This window comes from Juglans regia, chromosome 2 (assembly GCF_001411555.2).
Source record: "Juglans regia cultivar Chandler chromosome 2, Walnut 2.0, whole genome shotgun sequence".
In the NCBI taxonomy this organism is placed as follows: domain Eukaryota; kingdom Viridiplantae; phylum Streptophyta; class Magnoliopsida; order Fagales; family Juglandaceae; genus Juglans; species Juglans regia.
The window spans coordinates 14,816,954-14,836,764 of NC_049902.1; the positions used below are offsets into that span (position 1 = coordinate 14,816,954).

A 19,811-nucleotide genomic window follows, 5' to 3' on the forward strand; every position below is an offset into this window, starting at 1 on the left:
CCCAGTCTGGCTTCAAGTACAGACATTTTACAATGGTTTGGGACCCACAAATCGATCTATGGTTGATGTAGCCACAGGAGGAGCATTAATGAGTAAGACCCTTGAAGCCGCATATGAACTTCAGGAAGAGTTGGCGTCCAACAACTATCAAAGGGCAGTAGAGAGAGCAATGCCAAAGAAGGTGGCCAGCGTTGTTGAGCTTGACTCTATGTCCGCAATTGCGGCTCAGTTGGCAAATCTATCCAAACAAATAGGTAAAATGAACGTTAATACTATTCAAACTAATGTTATTTGTGATTATTGCATAGGAAATCATTCAAGTGTAGATTACCAAGTGGGGGACCCTTTGGTCCAATTGAGTTACAAACAAGCCCATTACGTGTCCAATTTCCAACGTCAAAATAATCCTTATTCAAACACATTCAATCCCGGATGGAGAAATCACCCTAACTTTTCATGGAGCAATAACCAAGTGCCGATTAGACCACCTCAACAGTTTCCACAACAAGAGAAGAAGCAGACACTTGAAGATATGTTCATGCAGTACATGCAAAAGAATGATATGGTGATCTAAAACAAATCAGCTTCAATCCGCAATCTTGAGGCACAAATCGGTCATATCTCAAACATGCTTACTGAGAGGACAACAAGGACTTTACCGAGCAACACTGTGACCAATCTGAAGGAACATGTCAAAGCCATCACATTGAGAAGTGGGCAGACATATGACCAGCCACAGATAGCAAATAACGAGCGAGATGCATAAGCTGTTGAAAATGTGGAGTCTGAGAAGAAGAAAACCGAGTACGAGGTGAAAGAAGCAAAGCGGGATGCGACCGACCAGCAAGCTAAGAATACTAAAGAGAATAAAGGGGTTGCAAAACCAAAGAAATCCAGGGAGTTTATTTCTGAAACTTATTCTCCTTCAATTTATGATCCACCAATTCTTTTTTCAACAAAGATTGAGAAAAAATAAGATTGATAATCAATTATCTAAATTTTTTAGTATATTTAAGCAACTGCATATTAATATTCCTCTATTTGAAACTTTAGAGCAAATGTCTAAATATGTAAAAAACTTTAAGTATATATTATCAAACAAACGAAGTTGGAGGAGCATGAGACTGTAATGCTGATTGAGGAGAGCAGTGTAATTTTACAAAAGAAGCTACTGCCTAAGTTAAAAGATTCGGGGAGTTTCACGATCCCTTGCACTATAGGAAATTCATATTTTGATAAAGTTTTATATGACTTAGGGGCAAGTATTAATCTAATGCCTCTCTCTGTTTTCAGGAAACTAGGTCTTGGAGAAGTAAAGTCGACCACCATCTCTCTACAGTTGGCAGACAGATCTATTAAATACCCAAGGGGACTCATTGAGGACGTACTGGTGAAAGTTGAAAAGTTCATCTTCCCGACCAACTTCGTTGTACTCGATATGGAGGAGGACGAGGAGATCCCTTTGATACTGGGTCGAACTTTCCTTGCGACAAGCAGAACTTTAATTGATGTCCAGCAAGGGAAACTCATTTTGAGGGTCGGCGAGGAGCATGTCACTTTTGACATATTTAAATCTATGGAATTCCCTTCTGAGGTACATTCTTGTTTTCAAATAAGCGACCGAGACGTAGTCATGACCGATGAGACTTACGGAGCTAAATTTTCAAAGCTACCACTTGAGGTATGTCTTACTCACTCTACATCTATTGAATCCGAAGATGAAAAGGTTAGGGAGTGTGAGAGATATTTGGAGGCTACACCATTATTTCCTCCTTTAATAAAATGGAAAGTGGAAGAGCCAAACTGATCTCAGCCGAGATCTCCAAGTAAGGAACCACCAAAGCCTAAACTCAAACCACTTCCATAAAATTGAAGGAACGCTTTCTTAGGCCAGGACTCTACTTTTTCAGTCATTATTAACAGTTCCTTGAGTGATGTAGAGGAAGAGAAGTTGCCGAGAGTCTTGCGGGAACACAAAATGGCCTTGGGTTGGACCATCTCGGACATCAAAGTTATTAGTCCTTCAATTTGCATGAACAAGATTTTAATGGAGGATAATTTTAAGCTGATCGTCCAACCCCAGAGGAGATTGAATCCATCGATGCAAGAAGTGGTGCATAGAGAAGTATTGAAGCTTTTAGATGCCGGAATCATTTATCCAATCTCAGATAGTGCATGGATAAGTCTAGTGCAATTCGTCCCACAGAAATGAGGAATAACCGTGATCAAGAATGACAACACTGAACTCATACCAATGAGGACAGTCACGGGCTAGCAAGTATGCATAGACTATCGAAGACTAAATAATACAACTCGGAAAGACCATTTTTCCTTACCTTTTATTGATCAAATGTTAGAAAGACTTGTCGGCCACACTTACTACTATTTTCTAGATGGATATTCCGGTTACAATCCAATAGCCATTGCACCCAAGAATCAAGAGAATACCACTTTCACATGTCCTTATGACACTTTTGCATATAGGCGCATGCCTTTTGGTCTTTGCAATGAGCCAGCCACTTTCCAAAGATGCAAGATGTCCATCTTCTCGAGCATGGTGGAAAAATTTTTAGAAGTCTTTATCGATGACTTCTCGGTTTTCAGTCAATCTTTTGATAATTGCTTATCTAATTTATCTTTGGTTTTGCATAGATGCAATGAGACAAATCTTGTTTTAAATTGGAAAAAATGCCACTTCATGGTCAAGGAGGAAATAGTGCTCGGCCACCACATTTCCATCAAGGGAATTGAGGTCGACCGGGCAAAGATAGAAGTTATTGACAAACTCCCACCACCGACCAATGTGAAGGGTGTGAGGAGCTTCTTGGGTCACGCCGGGTTCTATCGTCGGTTTATCAAGGATTTTTTCTAAATTACTAAACCTCTATGCAATCTGTTAATTAAATATACTCAGTTTGAACTTCCTGATGAATGCTTGCATGCTTTTCAAACATTGAAAAAGAAATTAATTTCACCACCTATCATTGTATCACCGGATTGGAATTTACATTTTGAATTAATGTGTGATACTAGCGATTACGCTGTAGGAGCTATTTTTGGGTAGAGGAAAGATAAAATTTTTCATATTATTTACTATGCAAGTCGGACCTTAATATGAGCTCAACTTAATTATGCTACTACTGAAAAAGAATTGTTAGTAGTTGTGTTTGAATTTGATAAATTTCATTCTTATTTGATAGGTTCGAAAGTGGTCATCTACACCGATCACTTAGCTCTGAAATACTTGCTATCGAAGAGGGATGCCAAACCAAGAATGTTAAGATGGATTTTGCTATTACAAGAGTTTGATTTGGAAATAAAAGATAAGAAAGGTACCGAGAATGTAGTGGCCGACCACTTATGTCGTCTTAAGCTTAAAGAGGCACTGGTGAGGAGAATTTTCCAATTAATGAGACTTTCCCGGGCGAGCAATTAATGGCTATACAAGTCATTCCATGGTATGCCGACAAGGTAAATTATTTGGTGTCCAAAATTCTACTAGCCGAGATGACATATCAACAAAAGAAGAAGTTCTTCTTCGACTTGAAATATTATTTTTGGGAGGAGCCTTTTCCATACTGGCATTATGGACCAGATAATCAGGAGATGTGTGCCGGAGGAGGAGATGGCAAGCATACTCAGACACTGCCACTCATTGGAAGGGGGCGGCCACCACTGTGGTGGAGCTAAAATAGCAGTGAAAGTTTTACAATGCGGCTTTTATTGGCCGACTATTTTTAAAGACTCTTTTAATTTTGTTAATTTATGTGATCATTGTCAAAGGGTTGGCAACATTTCTAGAAAACATGAGATGCCTTTAAACAATATTTTCGTGATTGAATTATTTGATGTTTGGGGTATAGATTTCATGGGTCCTTTTCCATCCTCATATTCTAATAAATTTATTTTGGCAGTTGTATATTATGTCTCCAAATGGGTGGAAGCATTCGCCTTGCCAACCAATAATGCAAGGGTCGTAATGAATTTCCTGCAAAAGAACATCTTCTACTGATTCGACACTCCAAGGGCCATAATCAGTAATGGCAGGAAGCATTTATGCAATCGCCAATTTGAAGCGCTACTGACTAAGTATAGAGTTATCCATCACGTGGAGATACCATATCATCCTCAAATGAGCATCTAGGTCGAGGTGTCTAATCAGGAGCTGAAGTGCATACTGGAAAAGATCGTGGGTGTCTCTCGGACAGATTGGGCGAGAAGGTTAGATGACGTGCTATGGGGAAATGATTGAGGCATTCTTTTGCGAATTTGTATGGTCTCAAATTACTCTAGAACTTGTTTGATTACACTCGAGGTGAAATCCTAGATAGAATATTAATTGGGAAATGATTAAGGCATTCTTTGGACCGATTGAGTCTTTCAAGCTTACCCATTTATTATCTTTATCCCTAGTCACCCCTTTGAGCTTTATTGAATTATATTTTGGTCTTATATTTTTCTTTCTTGTAAACCCCATATTCCCTACCTTATTTGAGCTTAAGCATTGATTTCCTTACCTTTCAAGAGAACTAAGTTTACACAAAGTCACAGAATCACAAGAGCATGAAAGGCAAGAGAGGTAGATGGTCTACTAGTAAAGTTAATTATAGCCATTTTATCAAAATCATAAGTTTGGGAGTGTGAAAAGTCAACTCGTCTACTGTGTGGCCAACAAGAAAAGGCCGACGAGAGTCATCCACAAAGACAGTCGAAAAGGTATGGAATACTTCCATAACAATAAAAATAAATAAATAAAATTATTAAAAAAGAAGAAGAAGAAGAAGAAAAAGAAGAAGAAAAAAAAATAAATAAAGAAAAGAAAATGTCCGACCAGTTGAATAGAGGGGTAAAGAGAGAGACATTTGAACGTACAATAAAGAGATGTATATTGAGGGATTCACAAGGATTGAGAATGGATGTTTTTGTTACAAGGGAGAATGCTCTATTTGTCTGTTGGTGTTCAAACTTAAGTTATCTTGCTTTGTTTGAATCCTACATTTTTCTTTATAGCCCTCACCCTAGCCTTACATTACAAGCTTAATAAAGACCTATTGACCCCTGGTGATAGTTTATGTTCTACATTAGTGGAGAGCGATTTAAAAATCAAGCCTATTGAGTGTTTAGAGATCCATTATTAATTTACTTGTTTGCATAAAACTATTCAGGGAGCTAATGATGAAGTGAGAATGATGGGTAGGCTTGAATGTGGGGATGGATAATGCAGTGGAATTGAGTTTTAAATTAAATTTTTGACTTGATTGATCTTGAATGATTCATTTGAATTATAGACTTTAGGCAATCTTTGAGGCAATAAATTTTATGAATCAAACCAATCCTTGTTTTAATTGTCTTTATTTGATAAGTGTGACTTTTCTGTGATTTTTATTACTATTTTATTTATGAAAAGTGTTAGTTTTCCTTTAATTCTATTAATTTTATTTTATTTCTATATAGTTTTCTTTATTTTCTTGGATTTGAAGGAATGAGAAGATTTAGTGCGAAATGAGAGCATTTTGGTACAAAAGAAGAGACTACGGATCCAGGTCGATGATAGGCAACGAGATCTGAAGAGAGCCGAGGAGATTCAAGCAAGGAGACCCTATGGCGACCAGAAGGCGCGACTAGAATTCGTGACCATAATTGGCGACAAGAGTTAGGCAATAAGCGAGATATTTTACCTTCTGGGTGAGAAGTTTTTACGCAAGGCTCCGAGCAACTAGATTTGGCGACTAGTCTAAAAGACCAACTTAAGCGACCAACCTAAATGACATAGTGGGCGACAACTAGGAAATGCGAGCAGCTTTACTGCTCGGTCGGTAGGCGAGACAAGTCTGTCATCCAGGTCGGAAGTCTTTCCTCTCGGTAGGCGAGGAGACCAGTTATATTCAGCCCACACAGGCATCTACCCGGTGGGATCCTTTCGAGTTCTGCAATCAATCTGCTGACCACCGAATCCTCCCAAACTCCGTAAATCAAGCTGCATATCACTGAATCTTCAATTTTAGATAATTTCAATATTCTTGGGATAATTTCTTTTATGTTAACTTTTATCTTTAGAAACTATTTTCCAGATCTTTAGGTTATATTGTTGCTACATTTATCTTGTTTCCGGATTTGAATTTTGACATCTATTTAATCCCGGCTTGTGGGATGATAGAGGGTCAGAGATTTTAGAGTCTAAGTTTTAGAGTAAAAATAGTCCAGAGTTTATTCTTTAAGTTTCTTTCAACGAGGCAGATATGGGGGAGTAGAGATGAGACCTGCATGCTTTATCAACTGACTACAACGAATAACACTAGTTTTATTATTTTTCTTTTTAGTTTCATTATGAACTATTTCTATTTTTAGAGCTTTGATATAGTCTAGCATTGAACACAAAATTTATATTCTAAGCTATTTTATTTCAATATTTCCACGATTGAGTATTTATTCTTTATTCTTAATGCTTGTAATTTTCTAACTAATTATTGTTCGATCTGTTGAATCATAATGAGATCCAGATGTGATTTGTGATTAAAACTCTAAGATTAAGCACCATTAGTTGAGCGAAAGTAGAGATAATTTACCGCAATTAGTATATTTTTTAGAACAATTCAAACAACTTAATGAGTCTCCAATTAGTTAAATTCACATAGAGATATGGAGTTATTAGTTGGAGATATTTTTAGTATTATTCAAGAGAAAATATTGAATAGTTAAGGGATTTTTATCATCAACTTGGGATAATTGAAATTCTATAACAAGGAAGAATAAATTGTGTAGGACTTGCTAGATGAAACCAAACGCTCTAGATCTATTCTTGTTATCTTTTAAATCTTAATTTTAATGCTATTGTCTTCAGTTTAATTTAGATAATCCATTCTTCAAATATTGGTTTTCCAAATAGTAATTAATTTAGTTAATTTCAATACTCAATAGCATAATTATTCCATGTGGGTTCGATATCCGTTTTCTTTAAAATACTTTACTATTTGTTACGATTATGTGCACTTGCAGATATATTTTTAGCAAATAGGGGCCACTTTGAATTATGAGAAAAATTTAGGAGGTATTTTGAATTTTGAGCTATGGATGTGCAATGTTGGGTAAATGAAATTGTGGTTGTTTCGTGCGCGCAACGTGAACTGTTGGGGTGGGGGGTTGTTTGTGTGTGTAGTGTGCGACAATGAGGGTGCTTACCTGGTGGTGTTGGGCTGCACACGATGTAGGCTGGTGAGCTTAAAGGTGCGGTGGTGAAAGCCTTGGAGGTTGCAGCAACACAATTATATCTAGGGCATAAGATGTGTACGTGCATGAGGAAGCTTAAGATTCTATAAAGAGAAATGCTTTAGTGAATGTAACAGCCCGCTAGAAATTCATTGGTAGAATTTCTATTGACTTTAGGAATCTCGTAAAAATCCCATAAGTTTTTACGAATAGACCAATCGCATAGGTTTTAGTCTGTCAACATAGTCAGTGTTATCACTCACTATGGTGCTAGAAATATGAGTTTTATTTATTTGAGATAGTTAGAAGTGTCAGATTGCTTTATGGTCTACGCCATTAGACTCAGTGGATTATTTAGGATTTTATAGCGCAATAGCCTATTTTCATAATTCCGGACGAAACGTCTATTGGAAATTGTGAAATTATTTTTAGGGGCAGTTCGAGGTTGAATTTTGGTAAGCGATTTTCACTGTAGGTTAATATGAATATTTAGAAATTTTTAGTGTTAAGTTTATGATTCACATTTTCAGAGTGAATAGTAACCTCGATAAGCGCATCAATTGCAGTATTTCAAAATCATAATGTGGAATGTCCAAATTAGATTAGAGAACTTTTATGTGGACACTTGGCAAGATAGTAGCCACACTTAGTGAATAATATTAGACACTTGGCACCATGAGGAGCGTTTGATGGATTTGAAGAAATTAAAGTGTGAGATCATGTCACCTAAGCAACCTTTGTTTCCTCTGCTCAACCAAATTGTGCCAGATCAAAGAGGGCTTCAATCCTAGTAAAACCCTAAATGGTGGGAATCCAATTAAAAGCCCAAAAGCATTGTTGAAATCGAAACCCTAAACGGTTTCCCCAAAACCCTAAAGTTGGCCTCTAAACATTTTCTAATCCGATTTATAGAACTGTGCTTAATCACTTGATTAAATCACTTCCACATGCTTTTAATCCTTCAAATTTGTGTTAGAACATCATTATCCAACCTTGTTAACCTTGAAAAATTGATTGGGCCAAGTGATATTGGATTTGGGCTTGATAGCAACCCAAACCCTCTTTAAATCCCAAAATTTAGGCCCATTCGGTTTAGGCCCATTAAGGCCCACGAATTTGGTCACCATAGGATTGCTTCATGGCTAAGTTTTGTACCCCCACTTGGCTGGCCAGTTCTGTACAAGAAGAGCCTAGAAGGTTCTTTAAAGACAAAGCAAAAGGGCCACCTCACTCTTTCACTCTCACACTCCACCTTGAGAAAAGATCTTGGTCTGATTTTTATGAGAAGAAAAGGCCAACACTCAACCATTCCTTCAGTCCTATCACTTTACATAGCTTGTGTAAGAAGCTCTCCAGTCCACTTCCCACGAAAAGCAGCTCTCCTTTACACTTTTCCTTCATAGAACACAAAAGACACTCTCAGACAGTTTTTCTTACCTCTTTTAAACGCCCGTTTCGAAGCTTTTGTAAGTGTTTTCTCGCAACTTTTCCTTCATGAAAGTTGTTTATTTTGGAGTCTAGTTTACGTGTATATCTTATTCGTTCCATTTTGAGATCATTTGATTGGTAAAAAGTTGTTTAGACCCCAGAAAGGTCATTCTGGGCGATAAACTGGAGAGTGTGTTATATTTTGGAGTTTTTGACCAAGCTAATGAATAGATCTTGGTCTGAAATTTTTATGGAGTACTGTTAACATGTATATATGATTATTGGTTGAGGATTTGTTGCATGATTAAAAGTTTTGGTGAAATATTTTCTTAGGTCTAGGAACTTAGAAACTGGAAGAGGCAAAACAGTTTCTGTTTTGAGAAAGTTTAAATCTTTTATGGTTTAATCTTATTCCAATGGCTTTGATATTTTTATTGGAAGATCCTAAGCCTCTTATATACATGTTAGAATGTTATTTTGAAGATATTTGATGTTAGTTTCGAAGATATGAAATTTTATGCAAGGAGATATTCGGTTAGGCCAAAGTGATGATGTTCTTGGCTAAATTTATGTTTTGGTTGATGTTTACCCATGTGATCTTGAGTTTGAAGCTTGGATCTGTTTTAGGACACCTTTTTGAACCATGTGATGTTTTGGTTTGAAGATCACTTCTTTATAAGTCATGGATCAAGAGGTTGATCAAAACAAGTTAGAAACAAAATTCTGTTTTGAACTTAGAAGAGAAACCAAAAAGTTCAAGTATGGTTTTAGTGATTTTGATGACTTTTGTTCATGATTCAAAACATGATTATTCTTAAGAATATGTTATGAGTGTAGTAGAAGAAAAATTTTGGTTTAATCATGAGTTTTAAGATTTGAAAGAATTACAACAAAATCAAGAGAAATAGCCTTGTAAGTTTTGGACCTATAGAGTTTTAATGGTTGTGCTTAGTTTTAAATTTTTTTGAATTGATATTTGAGCTTAGGACAAAATTTACATAAGGTATGTAAATTTTGGTGATTTTTTGAGTTAGGATGCAAAATCCTTAAGTTATGAGTAAAATGGTCATTTTCCCACTTGTAGAGGGTAAAATGGTAATTTTACTCGAAGTTGATATTTCTCCATATTCCTAATTGTTAGTGATTAAGTTCTAATTTTTAGAAATCGCTACTTTCAGTTTCTCGTGATCGCACTTGAGTTTTGTCTCGAAGCGCGAAGATCGAGGTAAGTTAACTTTTAACTTACTATCAATTTAATGTGTATGTGTGATAAGTAAGGGAACTAAATTGTATGTATGCATGTTATCATATATGCCATGCCAAGTCATTACATATTTATCTGTTACATAGAATTTATTCTGTCATGAATTATTCATCTGTTACACAAGATATTATGTCACGTATTGCTAAACATTACTATACATTACAAGTATGTCATGTTAAGTTAAGTATGCCATCTGTTACATGTATTTCTTGTCACGTAATATTCACTGTCACATGTTACGCCATGTTAAGAAATGTTGTCCGTTACATGGTATGCTATGTTACGAAATGTTGCCTATTACATGTATGCCATGTTATGAAATGTTGTCTGTTATATTTATGTTTCAAAATATGTCATGTCTGTCGTTTTACGTTCATGTCACGTTACGCTACGTCAAGATTTATGTCTTTTATGTCACGTTTATGTCATGTTCATATTACGTCACGTTACGAAATGTCATATCTGCCAGTTAAGTCATTCATGTCAATCACGACCCTAAGCGCTAGGATCGGGTAATATCCTAGTGGAACTCCTTTGTTCACGTTGGAGTGTCTAAATAGGTGTGAAATTCCCTAGGTTGACGAAGTACAGTCAACAGGTTGCGAATGGGGCCTAATTAGCTGGTCAACGGAGCGCGCCAGGCACTAACGCCGATGGTGCCACACATTATGTTACGTGTCCACAGCAAGTGTGGCACAAACAAATAAGTCATGGGGCCACAACAACTGTGGAGCATGAAGTATGGGGCCACAATAACTGTGGAGCATACACTACGTGAGACACAGCAATTGTGACACGTAGAATACGTGGGGCCACAACAACTGTGGAGTACGTATTAACGCACTCACAGCTGGTATAGAAACCTGTGATGTGATGCGGTAATCAGTAGGGACACACGGCTCAAGGGGACCTGTGTAGCACCCATATGGTCACGTTAATGATTAAGTCTATTGAATAAGATTCCAAGTTCAAGTCATGTTTCACGTTATGTTATGTTCAAGTTTACGTTCACGCAATCATGGTAATCCCATGAGACAAGAATATGTTTCAAGTTCATGTTATGTTATGTTATGTTCACGTTCACGTTACATTCCAAGTTCACATTTATGTTATGTCATGCTCAGGTTCAAGTTATGTTCAAGTTCATGTTCAAATTATGTATGTTCACGTTCATGCTATGTTTCAAGTCCATGTTATGTTCCAAGTTCACGTTCATGCTATGTTTCAAGTCCATGTTATGTTTCAAGTCACGTTCATGCTAAGCTTCAGTTTCAGTTTAAGTTATGCCAGTTATGTTATGTTGTATGTCAAGTTATGCTATGATTACTTATGATTTGATTATGCATTCATGCTTTTACTGCCATGCATGCATCATTAACCTGTGTGGAAGTTTCTTGTTAACTTATTGAGATTTGTAATCAAATCTTACTGTGGTAGTCCCAACTACCATTCCCCCCGAATGGTAGATTTTGCTACAGGATCTGAAGGAGAACTGGAAATCGACCAACTGGAAACGGTCGACTAAGCAATGGTGTGACGTAGATGGTAGTACAGCAGTTACATCAGATTACTACTTGTATTTGTGGAGTTCAATCTCCAACACTCTTTTGATCACAACCATTTTGGACTAGTGTTGTGATCTCAGTTGTTTAGTACGACATTATGTATGAAGTATGTTTTAAGTATTTGGGATATTTCAGTTTGGTGCATAGTATTGCTGAAGAAAAAAATTATCCGCTGCGAATATTGCATAATGCTAGATGCATGTTAGGAATATTGCATCTTATATGTCATGAACGGGGGCAAGTAACCTTGTGTTGCATGTCTCAACGCTTCAAATGTACGTCCGATCCCAAGCGAAATTTGGGGGCGTCACAGTGAAGAAGAGATCCTATAAAAGTAAACTCATAAACTGACATGACTTAATATGGTACTTTAGATTGTAAATCTACTTTTGATGTAAAGTAGATCTAACGTATTATATGAACCCACATCAGTTTGTAGGTTTAATTTTGTATGATCCCTTTATGTCTGTAGTACTTCTCTTCTATAAATACACCATGAAACCGGGTCGAGTTGCTTGTTGCAGGTTATGGGTATGGATCCTAGTTCATGGTTAGGTCTTGGCCCATCAAACAATTAGTCTAATGGGCTTGGGTCTTCGTTCCAAGACCAACATCCTAACCCAATTTCATTTACTACCAATTCTAAACCTAACAATCTAAACACTATAATCTAGGGTTTAAAATCCAAACCGTCCTATTTAACCTCAAATAAAAAACTGAAGCCTACTCAAATATCCAAATCCGAGCTAGGATCCCCAAAAATAATACATTGGATAAAATGATCGAGCACACCTAATAAATATAATAACATAAAATTACACATAAAATAATACATAAATCATAATAATTAATACTACAAAATAATAATAAAATAAATTATCTCCTAAATCATACTAGGGTTACACGGACGTTGGAAAGAATTTATTATTTTATGTGCTATTAAGGTGAATGTTAGGGTGAAATTATTATTAGCCTTTTAATCAAACCCATTGTTGAGGTTTATATTTTTAAGCTTGAATTAGACTCCAGAAGGTATGATGGTTGACACTAAGTGCGCAGACGTGTAAAGACATTAGAGAATGAGAATCTTAGAATATTAGGCTCAACTAAATTATCAAGAATTAACAGAGACGTGGAAATGTTGTAATGAATAAGTATGTATGACTTCGATCTTTGAGGTATTAGCAAATTCCGCGAGTGAAATTTTTGTAAGGAGTGGAGATTGTAACACCCGAACTTTGAAGGGTTCCATTTTATTATTATTTAAGATTATTATTACATGTGGGTAGTTTTATTATTTTGTAAGGTTCAAGTTGCTGACTATCAGAACAAGAACCAAGAACTAGGAATAAAAGCTCAGAAATAACCACACACAAGAACTGACTGAACAAGATTTCATTCGTAAACCTTGTCGAGATTTTCAAGGAACTCTCAACCTCCCAAACAAACTTTCAAGATCATTAACAGTACAATCCTTATTCTCACCTCTGCTTTTATAGAAGCAGATGACTAACTACTTTCTAAACAATCGTATGTAGTAAAACACAAGAATACAAATGTAAAACGCAACTATCTATTTACATCCTGAAACGCATCTTTTAAATAAAGCTCTAAAAGCAGCTTCTAAGAAAATAAAACGCAACACTTCTCTGAAGACTAAAACGATTCATTTCATTAAACCGTTTCCTTCTCTTAATTCCACTCGACGAGTAAAATCGTTGCATCAAACTTCTTAACGGCTTCATAACAGACTTCCCTCCATAGCTTTACTGGTCTGCACCACTTCAAGGCCTCTGCCAAGCACCCGTGACAATCTCCACCACTTCAAGGCCTTGCCCACAAGGCACCCGTGACAATCATTGCAAGACAGTTCCTACCAAGTGAGGGTACAAAGATCTGAGTTTCCACAGCTTTTCCCAAGAACTATCCTCAATAGATACCCCAACCCACTTAATCAATACCTCAGTTGAAGCCTGATTCCCCACCTTCTTCATTCTTCTTTCTAAAATAAGTTCAGGTTTAGGTTGCACATTCCCTTCACTGTCAACAGGACGTAAAGTAGATAATGGAGAAATTTGATCTCCAAGTTTCTTTTTCAAGCAAGATACATGGAAAACAGGATGTATTCTTGCTGAAGATGGTAAATTCAATTTGTATGCCACTTGACCAATCTTTTCAACAATCTGGAAGGGACCATAAAATCGAGGGGCCAGTTTCATATTCCTTCTCAATGCCACTGATTTTTGTCAATATGGCTGCAGTTTAAGGAACACCCAATCTCCCACTTCGAGGACTCTTTCAGTTCTCTTCTTATCAGCATACCACTTCATTCTACTTTGTGCCTTTTCCAAATTCTCCTTTCAAAGAGAAAGTACTTCATCTCAAGACTTAAGCTGCTGATCTACTGCAGCATTAGTAGTAGTACCTGGAACATATGTCAACAGCTTAGGAGGACAGATGCCATAAAGTGCTTGGAATGGAGTCATACCAATAGATGAATGCATGGTAGTGTTGTATCACCACTCTGCCATTGGTAACCAAGCACTCCAATTTTTTGGCTTGGTGCCAATGTATGATCTCAAATAGCCTTCAACACACTTATTCAAAGCTTCTGCTTGGCCATCAGATTGGGGGTGATATGCTGAAGTGAATGCTAAATTAGTTCCTTGCATCTCAAATAATTGCCTCCAGAATTTGCTAGTAAAGACCACATCACTATCAGATACTATGGTTTTAGGCAACCCATGAAGCTTAAAAACTCCAGCAAAAAACACCTCAGCTACCTTGCTAGCTGTATAAGGGTGTGCCATAGGAAAAAAGTGACCAAACTTGGTCAATCTGTCAACTATAGTGAGGATAACAGTCATTCCATTGGAACATGGAAGGCCTTCAATAAAATCCATTGCAATATCTAGCCAAGGAGTCTGAGGAATAGGCAATGGCTGCAACAATCATGCTGGACGGGTTGTTTCATGCTTATTCATTTGGCAAGTTTGACACTCCTTAACTAATCTTCTGATATCCTTTCTCATACCAGACCAATAAAAATCCATCCGTGCCTTTTGTAGTGTTTTATGATACCCAACATGCCCTGCTTCTGGGTTATGATGGATATAGTGTAAAATCTTGTCTTGCTGTAAAGCAGTGATAATACTGCAAAGATCATCAGAAAGAACATAACTTCGCTTAGGCTCATCCACCCAAATGGGAGTAGGAAAAGATATGAGAGCTAATGTAGTTGTCTTCTCTATCATTTTCCTTGAAAGAGCATCTGCTGCTTTGTTGTCCCCACCCTTCTTATATTCAATCTTGAAATCATATCCCATAAGCTTGGAAATCCACTTCTGCTGAGCTTCAGTTGCTGCCTTCTGTTCTAACAAGTGTTTCAATGCTTGTTGGTCAGTTTTGATTCTAAAAACTTGACCAAAAAGGTATGGTCTCCATCTTGCCACTGCACAAACCAAAGCCAAAAGTTCTTTCTCATATGTTGAAAGTAATAAAGCCTTGCCTTTTAAAGCTTTGCTGAAGAAGGCTATTGGCTGGCCTTCCTGCATCAAGACAGCCCCCAACCCCACCCCCGAGGCATCACACTCAATGGTAAACTCCTTTGAAAAGTCTGGAAGTCTTAATACAGGAGGTTTGGATACTGCATTCTTCAACTGGATAAAAGCCGCTTCAGCTTCTTTATTCCAAGAAAAGGAGTTCTTCTTCAACAGCTCAGTAAGTGGTGAAGCTATTGAGCCATTGTGCTTTATGAACTTCCTGTAGTAACCAGTAAGGCCCAAAAAACCCCTCAATGCCTTCACTGTTTTTGGGATTGGCCAGTCAATCATGGAAAAAATCTTGGCTGGATCTGCTTTAACCCCATTCCCCGAGATTATATGGCCCAAATAATCAATTTCAGGCACTGCAAATCTACACTTAGATTTCTTAGCAAATAAAGTGTGTTGTTGTAAAACAGTCAAAACTGCCTCTAGGTGTTCCAGATGCTGAGAAAAATCTTGGCTATAAACCAAGATATCATAAAAAAAAACCAAAACAAACCTTCTAAGAAAAGGCTTGAAGATATGGTTCATTAATCCTTAAAATGTAGCAAGTGTATTGGTAAGCCCAAATGGCATTACCAAAAACTCATAATGGCCTTCATGAGTTCTAAATGCAGTTTTTGAAATATCACCTTCTTTCACTCTTATTTGATGATAACCTGACCTTAAGTCAAGTTTGGAGAAAATCTTATCTCCATGAAGCTCATCAAGAAGCTCATCAATGACAGGTATGGGAAACTTGTCTTTAATGGTTTCATTGTTGAGGGCTCGGTAGTCAATACACATTCTCCAACTACCATCAGCTTTTTTCACCAGCAACACAGGTGAAGAAAAAGGACTTTGGCTAGGTCTTATAACTCCATTACCGAGCAAGTCCTTCACTATTTTCTCAATCTCAGCTTTTTGATAATGAGCATATCGATAAGGCCTTACTGAAACTGGTTGAGCACCCTCTTTCAACAGAATTTGATGATCAAATTCCCTAGGTGGGGGTAAACCCACTGGTTCTTCAAATATACCTTTAAACTGGCCCAGTAACTCTTCAACTTCACTTTGCAATTGCCCTTCCACTACACAAGTTTCCAAAGTCATTATCTGCAGTAACCACCCTTGTTGCCTCACAAAAGAGGATTTCAACAGATTCAGTCCAGGTTGTACTGCTACAGAATCAGAAACTAAGCCTTGCAAGGAAAGCTTTTTTCCCTTCACCACAAAGTGCATGGTCATTTTGGTAAAATCCCAATGAATAGCCCCCAATGTCTTCAACCATTGGACACCCAATACAATATCACAACCCCCCAGATTCAATACATGAAAAGGAACCAAAAACTCGGTACCTTGAATGCTGATATTTTCTTCACATCTGCCTTGGCTTAGTATTTTAGCACCATTAGCCACCTTCACTCGAAGACCCACATCTTTTATCACCTTGAGCTTTGCTGCCTCCACGACCAATGGATCCAAGAAGTTATGAGTACTTCCTGAATCCACCAAGATTTCAACAGAAAATAAACCAATCTTTCCCAACAACTTCATTGCATTGCTGTTAGTACAACCAGAAATAGCATTGATAGAAACCTCAAGCTCTTCAGATTCTTTTTCAAGAACTGATCCACTTTTGGTATCAACTCCCCATCCACTTGTTCTTCCTCATCCTGTACACTGCTATCCACATGCAACAGATAAACCTTTGGATTTTTACAAGTATGATTGGGGTTCCATTTCTCATCACAGTGGTAACAAAGTCCTTTCTTTCTTTTTTCATCCATTTGTAAAGAAGTAACCCTCTTAGCTAGGACCTGATTCTTTGGCCTTCTGTTAGAAAGTTCCACTACATTATCTACAACCCCTTTTTCACCAAGATTCATATTAGACTTCCAAGGCCTTCTCGAGGATAAAACATACTCCTCTTGGATCTTTGCCAATCCAAAGGCAGCCCCAAGATTGACAGGATTAAACATTTTAACAGGTAATCTGACTTCATCTTTTAACCCACTCAGAAAATAGCTAAGTTTATGCTTTTCAGATAGTCCTTTTAATCGATTAGACAAAGCTTCAAATTGTGACTTGTACAAAGTGATAGAAGAAGTTTGCTTCAATTTCATCAAGGCCTCCATTGGGTCATCATATGCTGATGGCCCAAACCTCACTTGTAAAGCCAAGATCAAGGACTCCCATGAATTAAATTGGCCAGAATCCAACCCTTCTTGGTACCATATCAACGCCTCTCCTTCCATATGATAAGAAGCCACTAACAACTTCTGATAAAATGGTGTTTGGTGGTAGTCAAAATATTGAGTGGCTTTAAAAACCCACCCATTAGGATTAGTGCCATTAAAATGTGGAAAATCCAAACGCAACCCTCTACAAACTACATTCCTATCCTCCCCATTCCCCCCACGAGCTTCTTGATTATTAACATGATTAGATTCAACAACAGAACATAACATGTCAGTAAGTTGATCTAACCTTTCTGAAATGCCATTGATTGCCTGCTGATGTTGCTCTAATTGCTTCTAAACCATTTCTTGTTGACCTTTCACCGAACCTCTAGTGCCTTCTGCCATTGTAGGACCGTCCACTGCTGATACCACTTGTAAGGTTCAAGTTGCTGACTATCGGAACAAGAACCAAGAACTAGGAATAAAAGCTCAGAAATAACCACACACAAGAACTGACTGAACAAGATTTCATTCGTAAACCTTGTAGAGAATTTTCGAGGAACTCTCAACCTCCCAAACAAACTTTCAAGATCATTCACAGTCCAATCCTTATTCTCACCTCTGCTTTTATAGAAGCAGATGACTAACTACTTTCTAAACAATCGTATGTAGTAAAACACAAGAATACAAATGTAAAACGCAACTATCTATTTACATCCTGAAACGCATCGTTTCAATAAAGCTCTAAACGCAGCTTCTAAGAAAATAAAACGCAACACTTCTCTGAAGACTAAAACGATTCGTTTCATTAAACCGTTTCCTTCTCTTAATTCCACTCGACGGGTAAAACCATTGCAACAAACTTCTTAATGGCTTCATAACAGACTTCCCTCCATAGCTTTACTGGTCTGCACCACTGCAAGGCCTCTGCCAAGCACCCGTGACATATTTTATGTGTTTCTTTATGCAAAAATCTGGAATATATTATTACTAGGCTTTTAATCATGATCCATTATTTTTTTATTGGCAATGGGTGTCTGGACACATCATGCTGACTAATCTCGGGGATGCCTAGGCTCTCAGCAAAGAGTTTCCTGCAAGTGCACCTTGGATTATTCAAGCCCAAAGTTTTTGCCACTTAAGCCAACCCCTAATGGTTATGAAACATTATTCAAGGTTTCCATTTTTAAGCTGAGATGGGGCCAGCCCTATGACTTTTAAATGAAGTTCAAATGAAATTATTGAACAACGGACCAAATTTTTGATACCGTTCTGGTGATCGTTTCGGTCAAGGCACTGAAATGAAATATTTTGATACCGATACCGTTTCAGAATAGTCTATATATGAATAAATTAATTATATATATGTATAAACTATATATATGTAATTAATCTACAAAAAAATTATCGAAGTGTTTCAAACATTTCTTGATCAATCTACAGTTAGTGATTGCTTTATTATATTTACAACACTGCATACATATTTACAACAAAAATAAACAACATCATCATCAAGATAACTAAACAATAAAAATATTTACCTAGGGCTCACGTGAAGAAGTACACACCCTTCCCCATAAAAAATTAAAAAATAAAAATAAAGGAAATACTAATTGGGGTAAGATAGTAAGAGTAAGATTAATTTGACAAATTGACAATATTTCACACTCAATTATTATCTCTCCAAGACTCACTGTAACAGCCCACTATAAATTTACTGGTGGAATTTCTATTGACTTTAGGAACCTTGTTAATACCCCATAAGTTTTTACGAATCGACCAATCGCACAGGTTTTAATCTATCAACATAGTCAATGTTATCACTCACTATGGTGTTAAAAATATGAATTTAATTATTTGAGATAGTTAGAAGTGTCAGAATGTGTTTTGGTCTACGACATTAGACTCAGTTGTATATTTAGGATTTTACACCGTAATAGCCCATTTTCATAATTCCGGATGAAACGTCTGTTCGAAATTGTGAAATTATTTTTAAGGGCACTTCGGGGTCGAATTTCAGTAAACAATTTTCATTATAGGTTATTATGAATATTTAGGATTTTTTAGTACTAACTTTATTATGCATTTCTTCGGAGTGAATAGTAACCTTGATAAGCGCACTCAGTACAGTGTTTTCAAAATCATAGTGTGAAATGTCCAAATTAGGTTAGAGAAATTTTATTTAGACACTTGGCAAGATAACCAGACATAATGAATAGTTTTATACACTTGGCACCATAAGGAACCATTAGATAGATTTGTGAAGGAAATCAATGTGTGAGATCATGCCACCTAAGCAAAATTTTTGTAACGCCCATCTTTGTGGTGTGACTTTTTATAAAATGATTTTAGAAACGACGATGGAAATTACCGTTCAATTTAAAACTTTTTACTTCCATACCCAGGGTACAAGACTCTACGTTATAAAATAAAATGTGTTTTGAGAACAAAAGGGGGTTTACAACGGAAAACATTAGCCTTAAGATAAAAAGGCCTCTCATACAGTTAAACCTCTCATGCCTAGACTTCCGTGCTCTTCATCTTGGGCCGTGTTCGTCCTGAAGCGTACTGCTCATTTAGTTCCTATGGGGGGAGGGTCACACATAAAAACTAAAATGAGTCGAATACTCAGTAAGCATTA

At 37.0% G+C, this 19,811-nt stretch overlaps 1 protein-coding gene across 1 annotated transcript; it reads right to left on the bottom strand.

Moving 5' to 3' along the window:
- Positions 1-13,319: 13,319 nt before the first annotated feature.
- On the bottom strand, positions 13,320-13,949 carry LOC108995708. Its single transcript, XM_018971320.1, has 2 exons — positions 13,889-13,949; positions 13,320-13,699 (listed from the first exon to the last, which is right to left on the bottom strand). Exons 1-2 carry the CDS (start codon positions 13,947-13,949, stop codon positions 13,320-13,322), a joined length of 441 nt encoding a protein of 146 aa, XP_018826865.1.
- Positions 13,950-19,811: the final 5,862 nt, after the last annotated feature.

What these genes read in the sequence shown, in the direction of transcription:
- LOC108995708 (XM_018971320.1), bottom strand. Translation starts at nt 13,949, where the DNA reads ATGACTCCATTCCAAGCACTTTATGGCATCTGTCCTCCTAAGCTGTTG. An exon ending in GCTGTTGACATATGTTCCAG is followed by an intron (nt 13,700 to 13,888) that starts GTACTACTACTA and finishes GACAAAAATCAG; the next exon opens with TGGCATTGAGAAGGAATATG.